Here is a 15,346-nt window from a genome sequence, read left to right on the forward strand (position 1 = left end):
CTTTATTGGAACAAGGCTTCATGATATCATCAGAAACAGCTATTTTAACGCAACAAAATTAATTACCACCATTTTAGTTAATTCTGATGGTCTAAAAAAAATAAAAAGTGTTAAGGGTCAAATTTGACCCAGCAGAAAAGTGTTAGCCTGGTTCCAGACGAATCTGCCTTTGCAAAATTGCATCGCACTTTAGCCCTCGGCAGATTAGGTCTGGCCCCCCTCCATAGAGATTCCATTTCTCTCCCTCCGCAATTGTGCGGAACCAACCAGGGCCCAGTATCCAAATGTGGGCAGGCTTATCACCTTATTTGGAGCAATGACGTACAAGGAAGCACTGCTCTGATTGGTTCGTGAACAAGGAAGCACTGCTCTGATTGGTTTAGGTCTAACCAATAGAGTCCGTTTGGATCTTTTTGTAACCGCCCCTTGGAAAAAAATCTATCGTTGATAGGGACCAGACTAATATCCACGCAGTGTGTCGTGTGATATTGTCTGGCCACGCGAGGCTAGAAAAGTGTGGCTCAATTTCCCCCAAATTGTCAATATTCAATGTTTACATGTTTGAGAGTGAGAGGAACTTGTCCTCAATTAGCATTTGCTCTCAGGAGTAAAATAAAGTTTGACTTTGACTTTTTACCTTCTATGGTATAGAGGTCACTATTTTTAATAAGTAAAAGTTAAAAAAAACTTTTTTTAAAAGTGTGTTCTAATGTCTATTATAGCTAGATAACATCATTATCCATTGTCTTCATTATAGGTATATATATTTTAAATGATATTTTACATTTTTATATTTGAAAACAAGATATATTGAACGATGACCTAACCCTAACCCAACATAATATTTTAAAAAGTGTTTACATGAATATGAATGCATAACAAGTCAGCTATGAGGTTGGAGAAAATACTAAATGAAAATATATATATTTTTTTAGTATTTTGAGTTAAATCACGGGTGAAATTTGACCCGCTAACACCAAGTCTATGCAGGTTTCTACCACAATGCTAATGTCCCTCCTTTGCTCGTTGTTTTGTGTAAAACACATTGAATTGCCTTGTTGTTGAAATGTGCTTCACAAATAAACTTGCATGCAGGTTTATTGAATAATCGAGAAGCGCGCGCACGCACACGCACACACACACACACACACACACACAGTATTCCAGTCTTCCCCATATATAGAGAAGACAGAGACGTCATCAATATGGCCTCAGTCTTGCATATAGTGAGTTCCACTCTGTTGTATTACTGTACGGTATCACTTTTTCACGATATTGTACTCAGTGTGGTTAAACGGTTTGGTACACCACCGAAACTTACTCAGTCAAACATTCTCTTGAGTAACGTAAAACTTCTGGTTCTTATAAAATACACTCAAGTACCTTTTCATTCCCCTGGTACCAACTGCGTCCCCGGCATCAATCCTCCACCACAGACCGACCACCTTTTTTGTCATTCTGGCTCCTCCACCATCCCCGGCCCCCAACCCAGATGGGGCCAACCATGCCCCTTCCCTGGTCCCTCCAGCCCCAGCGAACATTCCCAACATAGTGGACACAAGGCTCAGTCCCTCTGTGCCACAAGACGGAAACAGGGCAGAGCATGACGACTTCCTGCTGGCACTGCAGGTCAATGAGGATGAATATAAAGAGCACAGCCAGCTGATAGTGTGTGGCTGCTGCTATGGCGAGTTTGTGTTCGAGAAGATGACCCAGTGTTTGGACGGTCATCTCTTCTGTAAAGAGTGCCTGGTCAAATACGCTCAGGAGGCGGTCTTTGGCTCTGGACAGTCGGAGCTGAGCTGCATGGAGGGTGGGTGTACCTGCTCATACCCAGTGCGTGAACTGGAGAAAGTCCTGCCGGAGAACATCCTGCGTAAATACATCGAGAGACAAGCAGAGGAGGCGGTTGCTGCCGCCTGCGGTGACAAACTAGTACGGTGTCCATTCTGCAACGTCCCAGCCCTGTTGGACAAAGATATATCACAGTTCAGCTGTCCCAACCCCCAATGCCACAAGGAGAGCTGTAGGAAGTGTCGGACGGAATGGAAGCTGCATGTGGGCAAGACGTGCGAGCAGGTCGCTGAGACGGACGAGATCAGGACCAGGGTTCTCTTTGAGGAGCGCATGACGGCAGCGCGGGTGAGGAACTGTGCGAAGTGCGGTGCAGGTCTGGTCAAGGATGTGGGATGCAACCACATGACATGCCGCTGCGGCAGCCACATGTGCTACGTGTGCAGAAAGCCCCTCGACCCCAGGAGCGTCTCCGTCCACTTCGATGGGACCGGGTGCTCACGGGATACTGACCCCACGCTACATGATGATCGAATCATTCAGGAGATCCAGAAGGAGGGCGAGGCAGAGCTGAACAAGAGTCCACATCTTTCATGGAAGTGGGTCGGTCCTCCTCCAGATAAGAAAAAGGAGGTTACTGCAGAGGTCTTCAACAGGGGGTCCGCGGAGGTACTGCAGGGGGTCCTCGAAATTGTTGATTAACAGTAACACAATAACATGGTATGTTTATACATATTTTGTAGAGAATGGTCCTTTTGCACACTTACTGGGATAGCTGTCATACGATGGCAGTCATGGCGCTACTTGTTCCTGTTTTTTGAAAAGTTTACATTTTCAACCAGCACATCTACATAAACGTTCAGATTTCAAATATAAAGTGCTTCCCCCCCCCCGGCCACGGATGTTACAAGTTAAAGTGCACCGGTCTAAGTAGCCTACCTGTATCCTCCGTATTGTTAAATAAAACGCTTTTTAATCCGATCGCCGGCCATTTTCTCCAAATCTTCTCCATATGCTTTCAAATACGTGCCCCTATCGGTTGGGAGGTGTATTGCACCCTGATACATTACTAAAAAAAAATACTAAAAAAGGAAATGGCCGGTGATCGGATTTATTTTATTGAACAATGCAGAAGATACAGGTACTTAGACCTGTGACCTTGTAACATCCGTGGCCGGGGGGTCAGCACTTTATATTTGAAATCTGAATCTTTATGTAGATGTACTGGTTGTAAATGTAACACTTTCAAAAAACAGGAACAAGTAGCGCCATGACGCTTGTGACAGACGAGCGTCATGTGAACCATGGCTACTACTGGGACAACCTGTGCGTAGGAGCAGGCAACCATTTTTTTCATGTTTATACATATAAAACACAATTTTATACATATATATATACGATATATGTGGTAGCCCCCCCTACCCTACGAGGTAGGGGGTCCCTGCTCCATCACCCCATCAGTTTGGGGGTCCCTGGCCTGAAAAGGTTGAAGACCCCTGGGTTACTGTATAAATGAAGTGGTCCTTAAATTATACAATTTTAGCTTGACGTATGTCAAGCTATGCCCCTGACAAATAATGTTATAATAGAAAAAATAAAACAAACAATAAAACTAATTCAAACTAAACTAAAATTAAAGGACCACATCATCCATTTTCAACATATCTTCATATAATCCTCCTCACTAATGCTCGTTATAATAATGGTACCATTTTTGTCTACTCACTCTGCATCTCAGAGGAGGGCTGTGGACAATTCAGAAACATGCCTACCAGTGACATCATCAATGGGGATTCTAAGCTCATAGAAACTGCAGGCTTTCTATTCATGGAAAGTTAGCATGCTAAAGAAGCCATTGTTCTCGCATTAATAAGATAAGATAAGAAATAAAAAACACTTGAAATCTTGTTTGAAAAGACTAAACCTGTCTACCAATGATGTCACTGGTAGGCAGGTTTCTGAACTGTCCACAGCCCTCCTGAGACAACGACTGAGGAGCGTATGACGGGGTCTATGGTCTGGAACCAGGCTAGGTCTTGGTCAAGACCGAGGGATGCAACCACATGACGTGACCCAAACCACTTCAGTGGGAGTGGGTGCTGGGTACATTCTGACCCCACGCTAGATGATGATCGAATCATTCGGAAGATCCAGAAGGAGGGCGAGGCAGAGCTGAACAAGAGTCCACATCTTCCATGGAAGTGGGTCGGTCCTCCTCCAGATAAGAAAAAGAAGGTTACCATATAAGTGAAGTGATTCTTAACAAAATGCCTGCTGAGGACGTTTTAAAACGTCATAGAAAATATAAATAGGAATGATCCCCTGACTCTGAGGAAAGGAATGAGACGGATGTGACGTCATCCCAAAAAAGGACACTTCCGTCCACTCCTATGTTAACACATTTACCGCCGGGCCCGTAGTTCTACGGGCCGTTAAATCCAACGGTTAAGCGCCGAGCCCGTAGTCCTACGGGCTGCGGTCTTTTCGCGCATGCGCGGTCCGGGTGCACTTTCGGAATTTTTTTGATCCACTTCCGTTTCCGGTTTGATGACAGGAAATAGAATTATTTGGGATCCGGTTTCGACGATCACGCCCGCTCCCATTCTACAGACGAAACTGAAACTCAATTCTCTTCCTGTAGTTTTTTCTCCTCGCATTTCACTGTTTAACGTAATCCGCTCTAACTCAAACATGGATGCCCCGTTTGACACGCGATCTTCACTGGGAGATACAGGGAGATCTCGCGGATGTAAACAGACCGTTCACGGCTCAATCTTAAGGATTTTAACAAGATCTATGGCGACATGAAAAAAACAAAAAAACAACAAAAACACCTTGGCACTGGTGAGTACATTATGAGATTAACCTCTGGCGGTGGATGTGTTAACAGTTGTAGGAAAACATAATGTAGCTCGGATTTCTTTTTTTTGGGGGGGTGAAAACGAGCCTTATTCAACGGCCGGTAGCAACAAAATGGCCCATCTCGGTTACAAAAGTTTTGTTCCGGTGGATAGAGGAGACCCTCCCCCACCCCACAGACACCCATTGTTTACATCCGTGTACACACCGCCGCTCCCGTGGGTCTCCGTGGATCGTCAATATAAAAAGGTAAAAAAAAACACTGGCATGGGGATGAAAAACAACGTTTTAATAGTGGCAGTCAATGTGTAAAAGGATACAATATAATATGCATTAGTAACATTTTAAAAAATTAAGTAAATATATATCTTTTTATTTACCGAACCTACCTACCCATTATGTCACTGGTAGTCGGGTTTGGTAATTTAAAGAAATATTTCAAACTTTTGTAACTATTGTTGAATTGTTATTAATGCAAGATAATGGCTTCTATTTTAGCATGCTAGATTTGCAGGAAGAAAAAGGCTGTAGTTTCTATTAGCTTGGAATCCCAATTGATGACCTCACTGGTAGGCTGGTAGATGTCCCAAAACGGCATGACATGGTCCTTTCACTTTTACATTTTAGCAGACGCAACACAACACGCCCAGATATGGAGGCCACTTGGACTTTCAGGCCATGAAGCGGCCTGAAAATCTAGTGAAATAAATTGACAAAGACTCCTAATATTGTGGGTGGATATGAAATCTATATTCAAATGTTTAAGCTATGTCAGTTTTGACATGATGTTCTCGCCCCTGACAAATACAACAATATTTTATAAAAGAAAACATAAAACTAACACTAAAACAAATTAAAACTAAACTAGAATTAAAGGACCCCATCACCCATTTTCAACATATCTTCATATAATCCTCCTCACTAATGCTCGTTATAATAATGGTACCATTTTTGTCTACTCACTCTGCGTCTCAGAGGAGGGCTGTGGACAATTCAGAAACATGCCTACCAGTGACATCATCAACGGGGATTCTAAGCTTATAGAAACTGCAGGCTTTCTATTCCTGGAAAGTTAGCATGCTAAGGAAGCCATTGTTCTCACATTAATAAGACTAGAGGTTTGGGCCGCTTCGCGGCCCTCACATCTAGGCCCGATCAGCTACATCACATCTATGTTGCACCAGTGATCCAACTGATATGGCCATATATGGAGATGCGCAGTAGGGTGGGGTCCTAGCGACCAAGAACAAAAGGTGCTGCGGCCAAAAAGAAGGAAAGCTGCTGTGGCTAAAATGTTAAAATGTAGTTTTATATTAACTGTACAATATGTAAGTACATTGAAAGAAGCCTAAGTATTAGCCAGAGCACTGATCAACAGTCTGTGGCAAGTTTGGAGGCAAGTGGAGTGACGTGTGCTGACCAACCCCGGACGTACTTTTGGAGGTCATTTCAATTATAGTAGTAGGATAGGATAAGAAATAAAAAAAACTTTGAAATCTTGTTTGAAAACAAATACAAAAATACAAAAACACAAGCATTCACAGGCACACACACGCACGCACGCACTATGCGATCAGATCAGATTACATCCAGTCGGAGTACGCTAGTCTTCCCCATAAATGTAGATAAACATACGTCATCAATATACCCTCAGTCTTGCATAATATTAAGTTCCACTCAGTGGCGGAGATACTCGTGGTCAAACATTACACCACTGAAAGTTACTCAGTCAAACATTTTCTCAAGTTAAATTACTGGTGATTTTAACTCTTTGACTGCGGACGACGCGATAACGCGTCAAGTGCTACTTTGTCCAGTTGGCCGTCGACGCGCTCGACGCGCTGGACGCGCGTTCATTGTTTAATCTCTGATTGCGCTATGCTGCTTAATATTCAATGTTATTCTCGAGTTCCACTTACTTCACGGACATCTGCATCCGGTTTCATGACCTGGATTCCGTTTCCGGTTTTTGATTCTTTTCCCCAGTCATTTTCGTCCAAAATAGGTAAATAAACGGTCTTTCACACGGTATGACGGACAAACGGACAGTTTCTCTTCTATAATCTATGGTCTGGGTGACGATCAGTCATCGCCGTCGTATATCACAACGTAATTTTCGCCGATCAAAACAATGGGGGGGACGTCACATCCGTTTTCATGTTTTTCCTTGTCTAATCTATGAAGAAGGGTGAGAGAGACCCAACGACATGATCAAAGCTGTCATGTGCTGCGCTCTAGTGGCGGAATTGTGCTGGGTCTTTACATTATGTGTCCTTAAATTATTTTCATGAGAAAAATTCAAAATATAAAAATAAAAAAACACGAAAATTGCTGGCACTGGGGGAGTACTTTATGAAAATACTCTGGCAGTCAAAGAGTTAAAATACACTCAAGTATTCAAAAGTGTCTTTTCATTCCCCCGTATCCCTTCTTTGGAAGGCTCTGCACCGTCTGCAGTCACTGTCACAGGTGCATACAGAATACTGATCGGACGACAATCTAAATCATTCAGGACATCCGGAAGGAAGGCATCCCCAGCATCAATCCCCCACCACAGACCACATTTCATCATTCTGGCCCCTCAACCATCCCCGGCCCCGGATGGGGCCAACCTAGCCCCTGCCCTGGTCCCTCCAGTCCAAGCACACATTCCCAGCATAGAGGATACGAAGCCCAGTCCCTCTGTGCCACGAGATGGAACCCAGGCACTGTTGGAGAACCCAGCCTATCCCCGGAGAGAGGCTGCAACAGCCACAACAGTTCCCAACAGCATCCTGCTAGCGTCTGGAGGGACACAGACTCAAGTGACTGAGGACCTGTTTGACTACAGCAGGTTTGGGACAGTGGGAGGAAAGGCCATGGAGCAGGCTGTCCACCTGCTGTTGGCAGAGTTCAGGATGCTCAGCTCTAGGGACATCAAATGGGCTCTCAATGCTCTGAAGGGACACTATGCACTCACTCGCGAGACCTTATCTGAAGCCCTGAAGAACCCTTCACGAAAGAGGCGATGGAGAAGAACATTGCATTTCCAGTTTGAGCACGTTTCGGTGAAATTCAACAGGAGAATGTACTTCCTTGAAAAGGAACGGCAGAGTTTCGAGACTGATGCAACACTTGATGCCTCCGTTCAGAGAGAGCTCAGGCAGTGGGCAGAGCATGAGGACTTCCTGCTGGCACTGCAGGTCAATGAGGATGAATATAAACATGAAGGCCAGCTGATAGAGTGTGGCTGCTGCTATGGCGAGTTTGTGTTCGAGAAGATGACCCAGTGTTTAGACGGTCATCTCTTCTGTAAAGAGTGCCTGGTCAAATACGCTCAGGAGGCGGTCTTTGGTTCTGGACAGTCGGAGCTGAGCTGCATGGAGGGTGGGTGTACCTGCTCATACCCAGTGCGTGAACTGGAGAAAGTTCTGCCAGAGAACATCCTGCGTAAATACAACGAGAGACAAGCAGAGGAGGCGGTTGCTGCCGCCTGCGGTGACGAACTGGTACGGTGTCCATTCTGCAACGTCCCAGCCCTGTTGGACAAAGATATATCACAGTTCAGCTGTCCCAACTCCCAATGCCACAAGGAGAGCTGTAGGAAGTGTCACGTTCAACGGAAGCTGCATGTGGGCAAGACGTGCGAGCAGTTGGATACGGACGAGATCAGGACTAGGGTTCTCTTTGAGGAGCGTATGACGGCAGCGCGGGTGAGGAAGTGTGCGAAGTGCGGGACACAGCTGGTCAAGACCGACGGATGCAACCACATGATATGCCGCTGCGGCAGCAACATGTGCTACGTGTGCAAAAAGCCCTTCGACCCCATGAGCGACGACAGCCACTTCGGGATCGGGAACGGGTGCTGGGTGCATTCTGACCCCACGCAAGATGATGATCGAATCATTCAGGAGATCCAGAAGGAGGGCGAGGCAGAGCTGAACAAGAGTCCATATCTTCCATGGAAGTGGGTCGGTCCTCCTCCAGATAAGAAAAAGAAGGTTACTGTATAAGTGAAGTGGTCATTACATTTTACATATAATATGCATTAGTAAAAAAAAAGTAAATATAGTATTTTTAATTACCGAACATGCCTACCGATTATGTCACTGGTAGGCGGGTTTGGTATATTAAAGAAATATTTCAAACTTGTGTAACTATTGTTTACTATTGATTTTTTGAGTTTCTATTAGCTTGGAATCCCAATTGATGACCTCACTGGTGGGCAGGTTTCTAAATTGTCCAATCTGAGACACGGAGCGCGTAGACAGAAATGGTCATGGACATCATTAGGACTAATTATATAAAGATGGGCGAAGTGTCCCTTTAACCAAAACTACCAAAATAACAAAAACTAGATGTGAAAGTGTACAGTTACATACAGTGCCACAAAATTATTTAATTTGTTTGTCCTTTTTTTTTGTTATACGGGGTGAAAACCACACTCAGAGAGGGCAGAAATGCTGGGCCGGACGACATTCCCAAAAGGTCTTAAAGAACTGAGATCTCAATGACATCAGCCAAGAGTTTTTCAACCTTGCTCTGCTGCACAACGGAGCTTAAAGCTGGAGACCTCTCGAAACCAGACAACTACCGAGGTATCAGCCCTGACCTGTATCGCCAAATGATACTTACCGGATACGGCACTTCATCGACCCTCACTTGAGGGCGAACCAAAATGGTTTTCGAGAGGAGAGAACAGATCTTAGCCCTAAGGAGAATAATCAAGGAGGTGAAAAAGAACAACCCGACTGATGTACTTGTGCTTCATCTATTTCAAAAAGGCATTTGACTCGATCCACAGAGGAACAACGATGAAAATCCTTAACCGATTCAGACCGGGAAAGCGTCTGTGTGTCATTTTTTAGATTTCGTTGGGCTATTAAAAAATAGCAGATCTACAAGCTCATGCTATGAGCTTGTAGATCTGCTATTTTTTGAAAAATCGTGGAACGTTTGTGGAAATCTTTGAATATATGTTTTAAGACGAACATTTTGAACTCCGATCTGTGCTTCTGGGGGGTCCCTGGAACAACATATTTTGAGATGGGGGTCCGCGGCCAAATGCATATAATTTTGGGTGGTCCTTGACATGAAAAAGTTTGAGAACCACTCATATAGCGACATACGTTTTTCAGAACATTGTTAGAATTTAGAAGACATTTGTAGAATTCCCCAAAGAAAATATTTGAGTTACAAATGTATAACAATATATATTATATTCAAAGATATGCACACATTTTCCTTTTTTTTTTTTTTTGCAGATCTACAAGCTCATAGGCACTCGGTGCCACGCTATGAGCTTGTATATCTGCTAATTTTGAATAGCCCAAAGAAATCTAAAAATGACATACAGATGCGTTCCCGGTCTTAACGGGTTAAGGCTTACCGTGTCCCTCTCAACCTACTCTGGGCAAAAGAGACCGTGTACGCAGGTCAAAGGGCCAAGGTGGTGACCCCCAGATGGCAACAGTGAGGAGTTAGACATCATGGCCGAGGTAATGCAAGGGGACACCCTAGACCAGGGGTCTTCAACGTTTTCAGCCCAAGGACCCCCTAACTGAGAGAGAGATGAAGCAGGGAGGGACCCCCACTATATATTGCATAAACATGTGTTGCAGATTGAAGCTTTTTTATAGATGTTGGATTCGTGTTGATGTGTATTTTCAGACATTTATAACAACTTAAACCGTCAATACTTAGTAAAGTTTTACTCTGTACTTAGTCTGCTCTTTTTCCCCCTCTCTTTGCCGAGAATAGCCGATCTACAAGCTACAAGGCTATTTTCGGCTAAAGTTGTCCTTAGAATAGGGATGCTAGGGTTCAAGTTCAAATGTTCAGCCGCTCAGGAAGGCCATCAGTGAACGAGAGCACGATCTTGGCTTCACCATAACACCAAGGAGGTCGAGACGACACTTCACAGTGGTCCCGACAGACCTGGTCTACGCGGAGACGTCAGCCTGCTCTCCTACCACGCAGGACAGAGTGTGCCAAGGTTTGCCTTCGGCTAAATGCCAAGAAAACCGAGGAACATCCACCTCTAACAACAACAGGAGGCACTGCTTTGAAGGAAGTCGAGGACTTCAAATACCTGGGCTCATAGGTCAACTCAACGGAGCAAGATCTTAAAGTGAAGAAGGCACTTGCGTGGACTCTGAAACCAACCCTGCAGAAGTCTGTAGATGGGTGCTGCACCAGAATGTTACGTGCGGTACTTAAAATCAGTAAGAGTGAACATGTTACCAACAAAGAGAATGAGACTAGCAGGACACTGCCAAAGACACCAAGAACTGCCAGCCAGCAAATTGGTGCTGTGGGGACCAACATTAACATACGTGGACGTACTGAAGAAAGATGCAGGAGCGCAAAGTACTGACGAGCTGGTCAGATGTATGGAGAACAGAGATGACTTGAAGTGGCGATGGAGGGCTCGTCTGAGGACGACCTAGAGAGAGAGAGAGATGACTGACATCATAGACTGGCTGTGAAATCTGATCAGAGTACATCTGATCCAATCAGTGTATGTTAGTCTTGCCCAAATTTGGAGTGTCGCACTGATGTCATCAATATGACCTCAATCAGACCCAAACATTAACTTCCACCCTGCCTGTTGTTGTGTTTGTACGGTATCTCTTTCCAGGGGTGGAGATACTCATACTCTAGGAAACATTACTACAATGGATGGAGCCCAGTCAACGTTTCACTTGAGTTAAAGTACTGGAGTACTTGGTTCTAAAACTATACTCAAGTATTCAAAAGCACCTCTTAATTCCCCCTTGTACCCCCAGCATCAATCCCCCACCACAGACCACCTTTTCTCATTCCGGCTCCAGCACCATCCCTGGCCCCCAAATTCAGACCAACCTCAGCCAGTGCCCAGGTTGTGGTCCCTCCAGCCCCAGCACACATTCCCAGGATGGGGGACTGTGTCAAAACAGGGAAACAGGGCAAAGATCAACCTCCTATTATGACTGGGTTGTTGGACTTATTCCCTGATGTCCAGGAAGACTACGTAGAAGAACTTGTCAAACAACACAGTGACTTGAATGTTGTGTGTAATTTACTGTTGGAGAATCCAGCCTATCCCAGGAGAGAGAATGCAATAGCCATAGCCGTTCCAACCAGCATCAGCATCCTGCTGGAGTCTGGAGGGACACAGACTCACGTGACTGAGGACCTGTTTGACTACAGCAAGCTGGGGACAGTGGGAGCAGAGGCCATCAAGCAGGCTGTCCACCTGCTGATGGCTGACTTCAAAATGCTCAGCTGCCAGGACATCGAATGGGCTCTCGATGCTCTCAAGGGACACTATGCTCTCACACGCAAGGCCTTATCTGAAGCTCTGACGAAATGGCAGGAATCAGGAAAACCTTCTGAAAAGCCGTGGTGGAGTATAATGTCCTCTCCAAGCGGCTTCATAGATTTCCAGTTTGAGCACGGTTCAGTGAAATTCAACAAGAGAATGTACTTCCTTGAAAATGAACGGCAGAGTTTCAAGACTGATGAAACACTGGATGCCTCCGTTCAGAGAGAGCTCAGGCAGTGGACAGAGCATGAGGGCTTCCTGCTGGCACTGCAGGTCAATGAGGATGAATATAGACATGAAGGCCAGCTGATAGAGTGTGGCTGCTGCTATGGCGAGTTTGTGTTCGAGAAGATGACCCAGTGTTTAGACGGTCATCTCTTCTGTAAAGAGTGCCTGGTCAAATATGCTCAGGAGGCGATCTTTGGCTCTGGACAGTCAGAGTTGAGCTGCATGGAGGGTGAGTGTACCTGCTCATACCCAGTGCGTGAACTGGAGAAAGTCCTGCCAGAGAACATCCTGCGTAAATACAACGAGAGACAAGCAGAGGAGGCCGTTTTTGCAACCTGTGGTGACGAACTAGTACGGTGCCCATTCTGCAACTTCCCAGCCCTGTTGGACAAAGGCAGGTCCCTGTTCAGTTGTCCCAACCCCCAATGCCACAAGGAGAGCTGCAGGAAGTGTCGCGTCCGATGGAATCAGCATGTGGGCAAGACGTGTGAGAAGGTCACGGAGACGAACGAGATCAGGACTAGGGCGCGATTTGAGGAGCGTATGACGGCAGCGCGGGTGAGGAGGTGTGCGAAGTGCGGTGTAGGTCTGGTCAAGACTGGTGGTTGCAGCATAGTGAGGTGCCGCTGTGGCACCGAGATGTGCTACTCGTGCCAAAAGCCCACCACCTATTGCACATGCTTTTTCGGTTGGTCCTCGCAAGATGACGAACAAATCATTCAGGAGATCCAGAAGGAGGGCGAAGCGGAGCTGAACACGAACAGTCCACATCATTCATGGAAGCGGGTCGGTCCTCCTCTGGAACAATCTACGAGCTCACAATGCGTCGTAATGTAACGCATATGCTCAGTCTCAGAGATGAATTAAGACTTTTGCAATATAGATTGGGGTCCCAGAGAGATACAAAAAATTGCCTTATGCATATCAAACTGGGGGTCCTTAAAATCCTAAAAGTTGAGAAACATTAGTAGTACCGGAGACATTGTCCCAGTAAAGTCATTTTACATCAACGTTCCACTTTAATATCGTAACCATATATTGCATCTAATCTCATGTTTATCCCATGAAAGCAGTAACAGTTAAAGCTGGTTTATATTCATAGGAGACCTATTGGACCCTTAAATGATTAGGATTTTATCGATTCCTAATTTGGAATCGGTTTCTACTTATATTCCCATATCCAACCATAGCATTAACATGACCCTAGCCTCCCCAGACATATCAAACCATAGCCTAAACATGACCCTAGCCTCTCCAGACAGAGGCGTCAGTTCAGACAAAAACTAGGGGGTGACAAAAAAAGTAAAATTAGCCAACAATATTCATCTAGAAAAAAATCTGACAAAATTGGAATATTTTGGAGAAAAAAACACAAATCTTGTATGGGGCACAAATATTTCCAGAAGGGGGTCCGTGGCCATACTTATTATATCAATTTGTGGGTCGTTGATATGAATAAAAAGCTTGTTATTTTTTGCATTTAACATTTGAGCAGTGGTGGAAAAAGTACTCAAATACTTTACTTGAGTAAAAGTACCAATACTGCAATATAGAAATACCCTGTTACAAGTAAAAGTCCAGAATTCAAAATGTACTTGAGTAAAAGTACAAAAGTATTGGCATCAAAATGTACTTAAAGTACCAAAAGTAAAACTTAGTAGAATATTTGAAAATTGCAGATCTACAAGCTCACAACGCGTCGCGATGTGAGCTTGTAGATCGGCTATTTTCAAATGTATAATGTAGGGCTAAAGTGGTTAATGTATGTTTCATAATATCATAATTTATATCTGAAAAGAAACTAAAGTTTTCAAATAATTGTAGTAGGGTGAAAGTGCAATATTTGCCTCTGAGGTGTAGTGGAGTAGAAGTAAAAGTATTGGAAATACTCAAGTAAAGTACGAATACCTCAAAATTGTACTTAAGTACAGTACAGTAAATGTACTTAGTTACTTTCTGACCTGAAGAAGAGCCTCAGGGAGCGCATGTGGCCCAGGTCCACCCTGAACACGCCGCACAGCTGCTCCAGGGCCAGCACCTTCTGCTGCTCCTCCCACCGCACGCCCTGCGATTGGCCGCTGCCCTCCGAGGGGGCGTGGCTGTCCAGGCTGGAGGCGGAGCTCGCCGAGTGGGTCATGGACTCGTCGCAGCACAGCTCCCTGGGAAATGTAGGAGAAGGAGAGAGAGAGAGAGAGAGAGAGAGAGAGAGAGGTTGTAAGGAAAGCATTAGTGGAGGTGCTAAGACACATTTAACTTCAAGTCATGATGCAAAGGTCTATGATCCCCAAAGATCTATGATCCCCAGTCATGCAAATTTCATTAAAAAAAATACGTTTTAACAGGGTAACTTACCCCCCCCCCCCCTCTAAAACTTTTATTTACTTTCCCCTTTGTCATGGAAGTACCTTAGGTCCATAGGAAAAAAAATATCCAAAGAGACAAGTTAGATCACCCTTCATTTTCTTTATATAGACGTTTTATAAAAAAGGCTGATGACAATTAACCACTATTATACCAGACCCCATATCTTTGCTTCTGTTAGAGCTATAGTAATAATATTGGTGTCAAATTGTACATTTTTGGGGTTGAGGAATTCAATTAAATAGGTTTCAATGCAACAAACCCAAGTCTTCACTAATTGCCATGACAGCGGGGGGTAAAATATGTACATTTCATTTGAAAAATATGTTTTAACAGGGTAACTTACCCCCCCTCCTCTAAAACTTTGATTTACTTTTCCCTTTGGTATGGAAGTACCTTAGGGCACTAAGAAAGAAATGATCCAAAGAGACAAATAAGATCACTCTTCATTTCTGAAACATATGCGTTTTTAAAAATGGCCGCCACCATTTGAAGTAATACAGCAGAACCCATATTTACTTCTGTTAAAGCTATAATGGTAAAAATTGTGTCAAATAGTACATTTTTAGGGTCAAGGAATCCAATTAATTAGGTTTCAAGGCAAAACCAATCCCCAATAGTTTTCTTACTACCATGATAATGAGGTTGTCGTGTGTTAATTTGAGTCTTGCACTTGCAAATAACCAGTTCTGGCAAGTCCCTTGAAATAATTGAAATTTAAGCCATTCATCAAAGGACACAAGGAAGAGGGGGCTCCACTCATCATTTACAGTTGTTGCCTTTTCCAAATATCGCTCATAAGCCTTCATCATGAGTACA

The 15,346-nt window shown here is 44.4% G+C and overlaps 3 protein-coding genes across 6 annotated transcripts in view; 2 read left to right on the forward strand and 1 right to left on the reverse strand.

The window, feature by feature from the left end:
- Nucleotides 1–15,346, reverse strand: part of tbc1d16 (TBC1 domain family, member 16) — a 102,767-nt gene that overhangs the window by 37,091 nt on the left and 50,330 nt on the right. For all 4 annotated transcript variants that reach the window (XM_080447337.1, XM_080447336.1, XM_080447334.1 and 1 more), the window contains exon 6: nt 14,128–14,325. In XM_080447337.1, coding sequence (XP_080303463.1) covers nt 14,128–14,325 — 198 coding nt within the window. The remainder of the gene's footprint in view (nt 1–14,127; nt 14,326–15,346) is intronic.
- LOC308098577 (E3 ubiquitin-protein ligase RNF216-like) lies at nt 890–8,645 on the forward strand (the record flags this gene model as incomplete). The annotated part of the gene is made up of 3 exons (XM_080446987.1): nt 890–894; nt 1,437–2,453; nt 7,211–8,645. The coding sequence occupies 3 exons, from the start codon at nt 890–892 to the stop codon at nt 8,643–8,645; spliced, it is 2,457 nt and encodes an 818-aa protein (XP_080303113.1).
- On the forward strand, nt 10,122–13,003 carry LOC308098578 (E3 ubiquitin-protein ligase RNF216-like; the record flags this gene model as incomplete). Its single annotated transcript, XM_080446988.1, has 3 exons — nt 10,122–10,130; nt 10,474–10,627; nt 11,421–13,003. The coding sequence occupies 3 exons, from the start codon at nt 10,122–10,124 to the stop codon at nt 13,001–13,003; spliced, it is 1,746 nt and encodes a 581-aa protein (XP_080303114.1).

The sequence above is a fragment of the Gymnoscopelus braueri genome (assembly GCF_963280865.1).
Source record: "Gymnoscopelus braueri genome assembly, chromosome: 13".
Lineage (NCBI taxonomy): Eukaryota > Metazoa > Chordata > Actinopteri > Myctophiformes > Myctophidae > Gymnoscopelus > Gymnoscopelus braueri.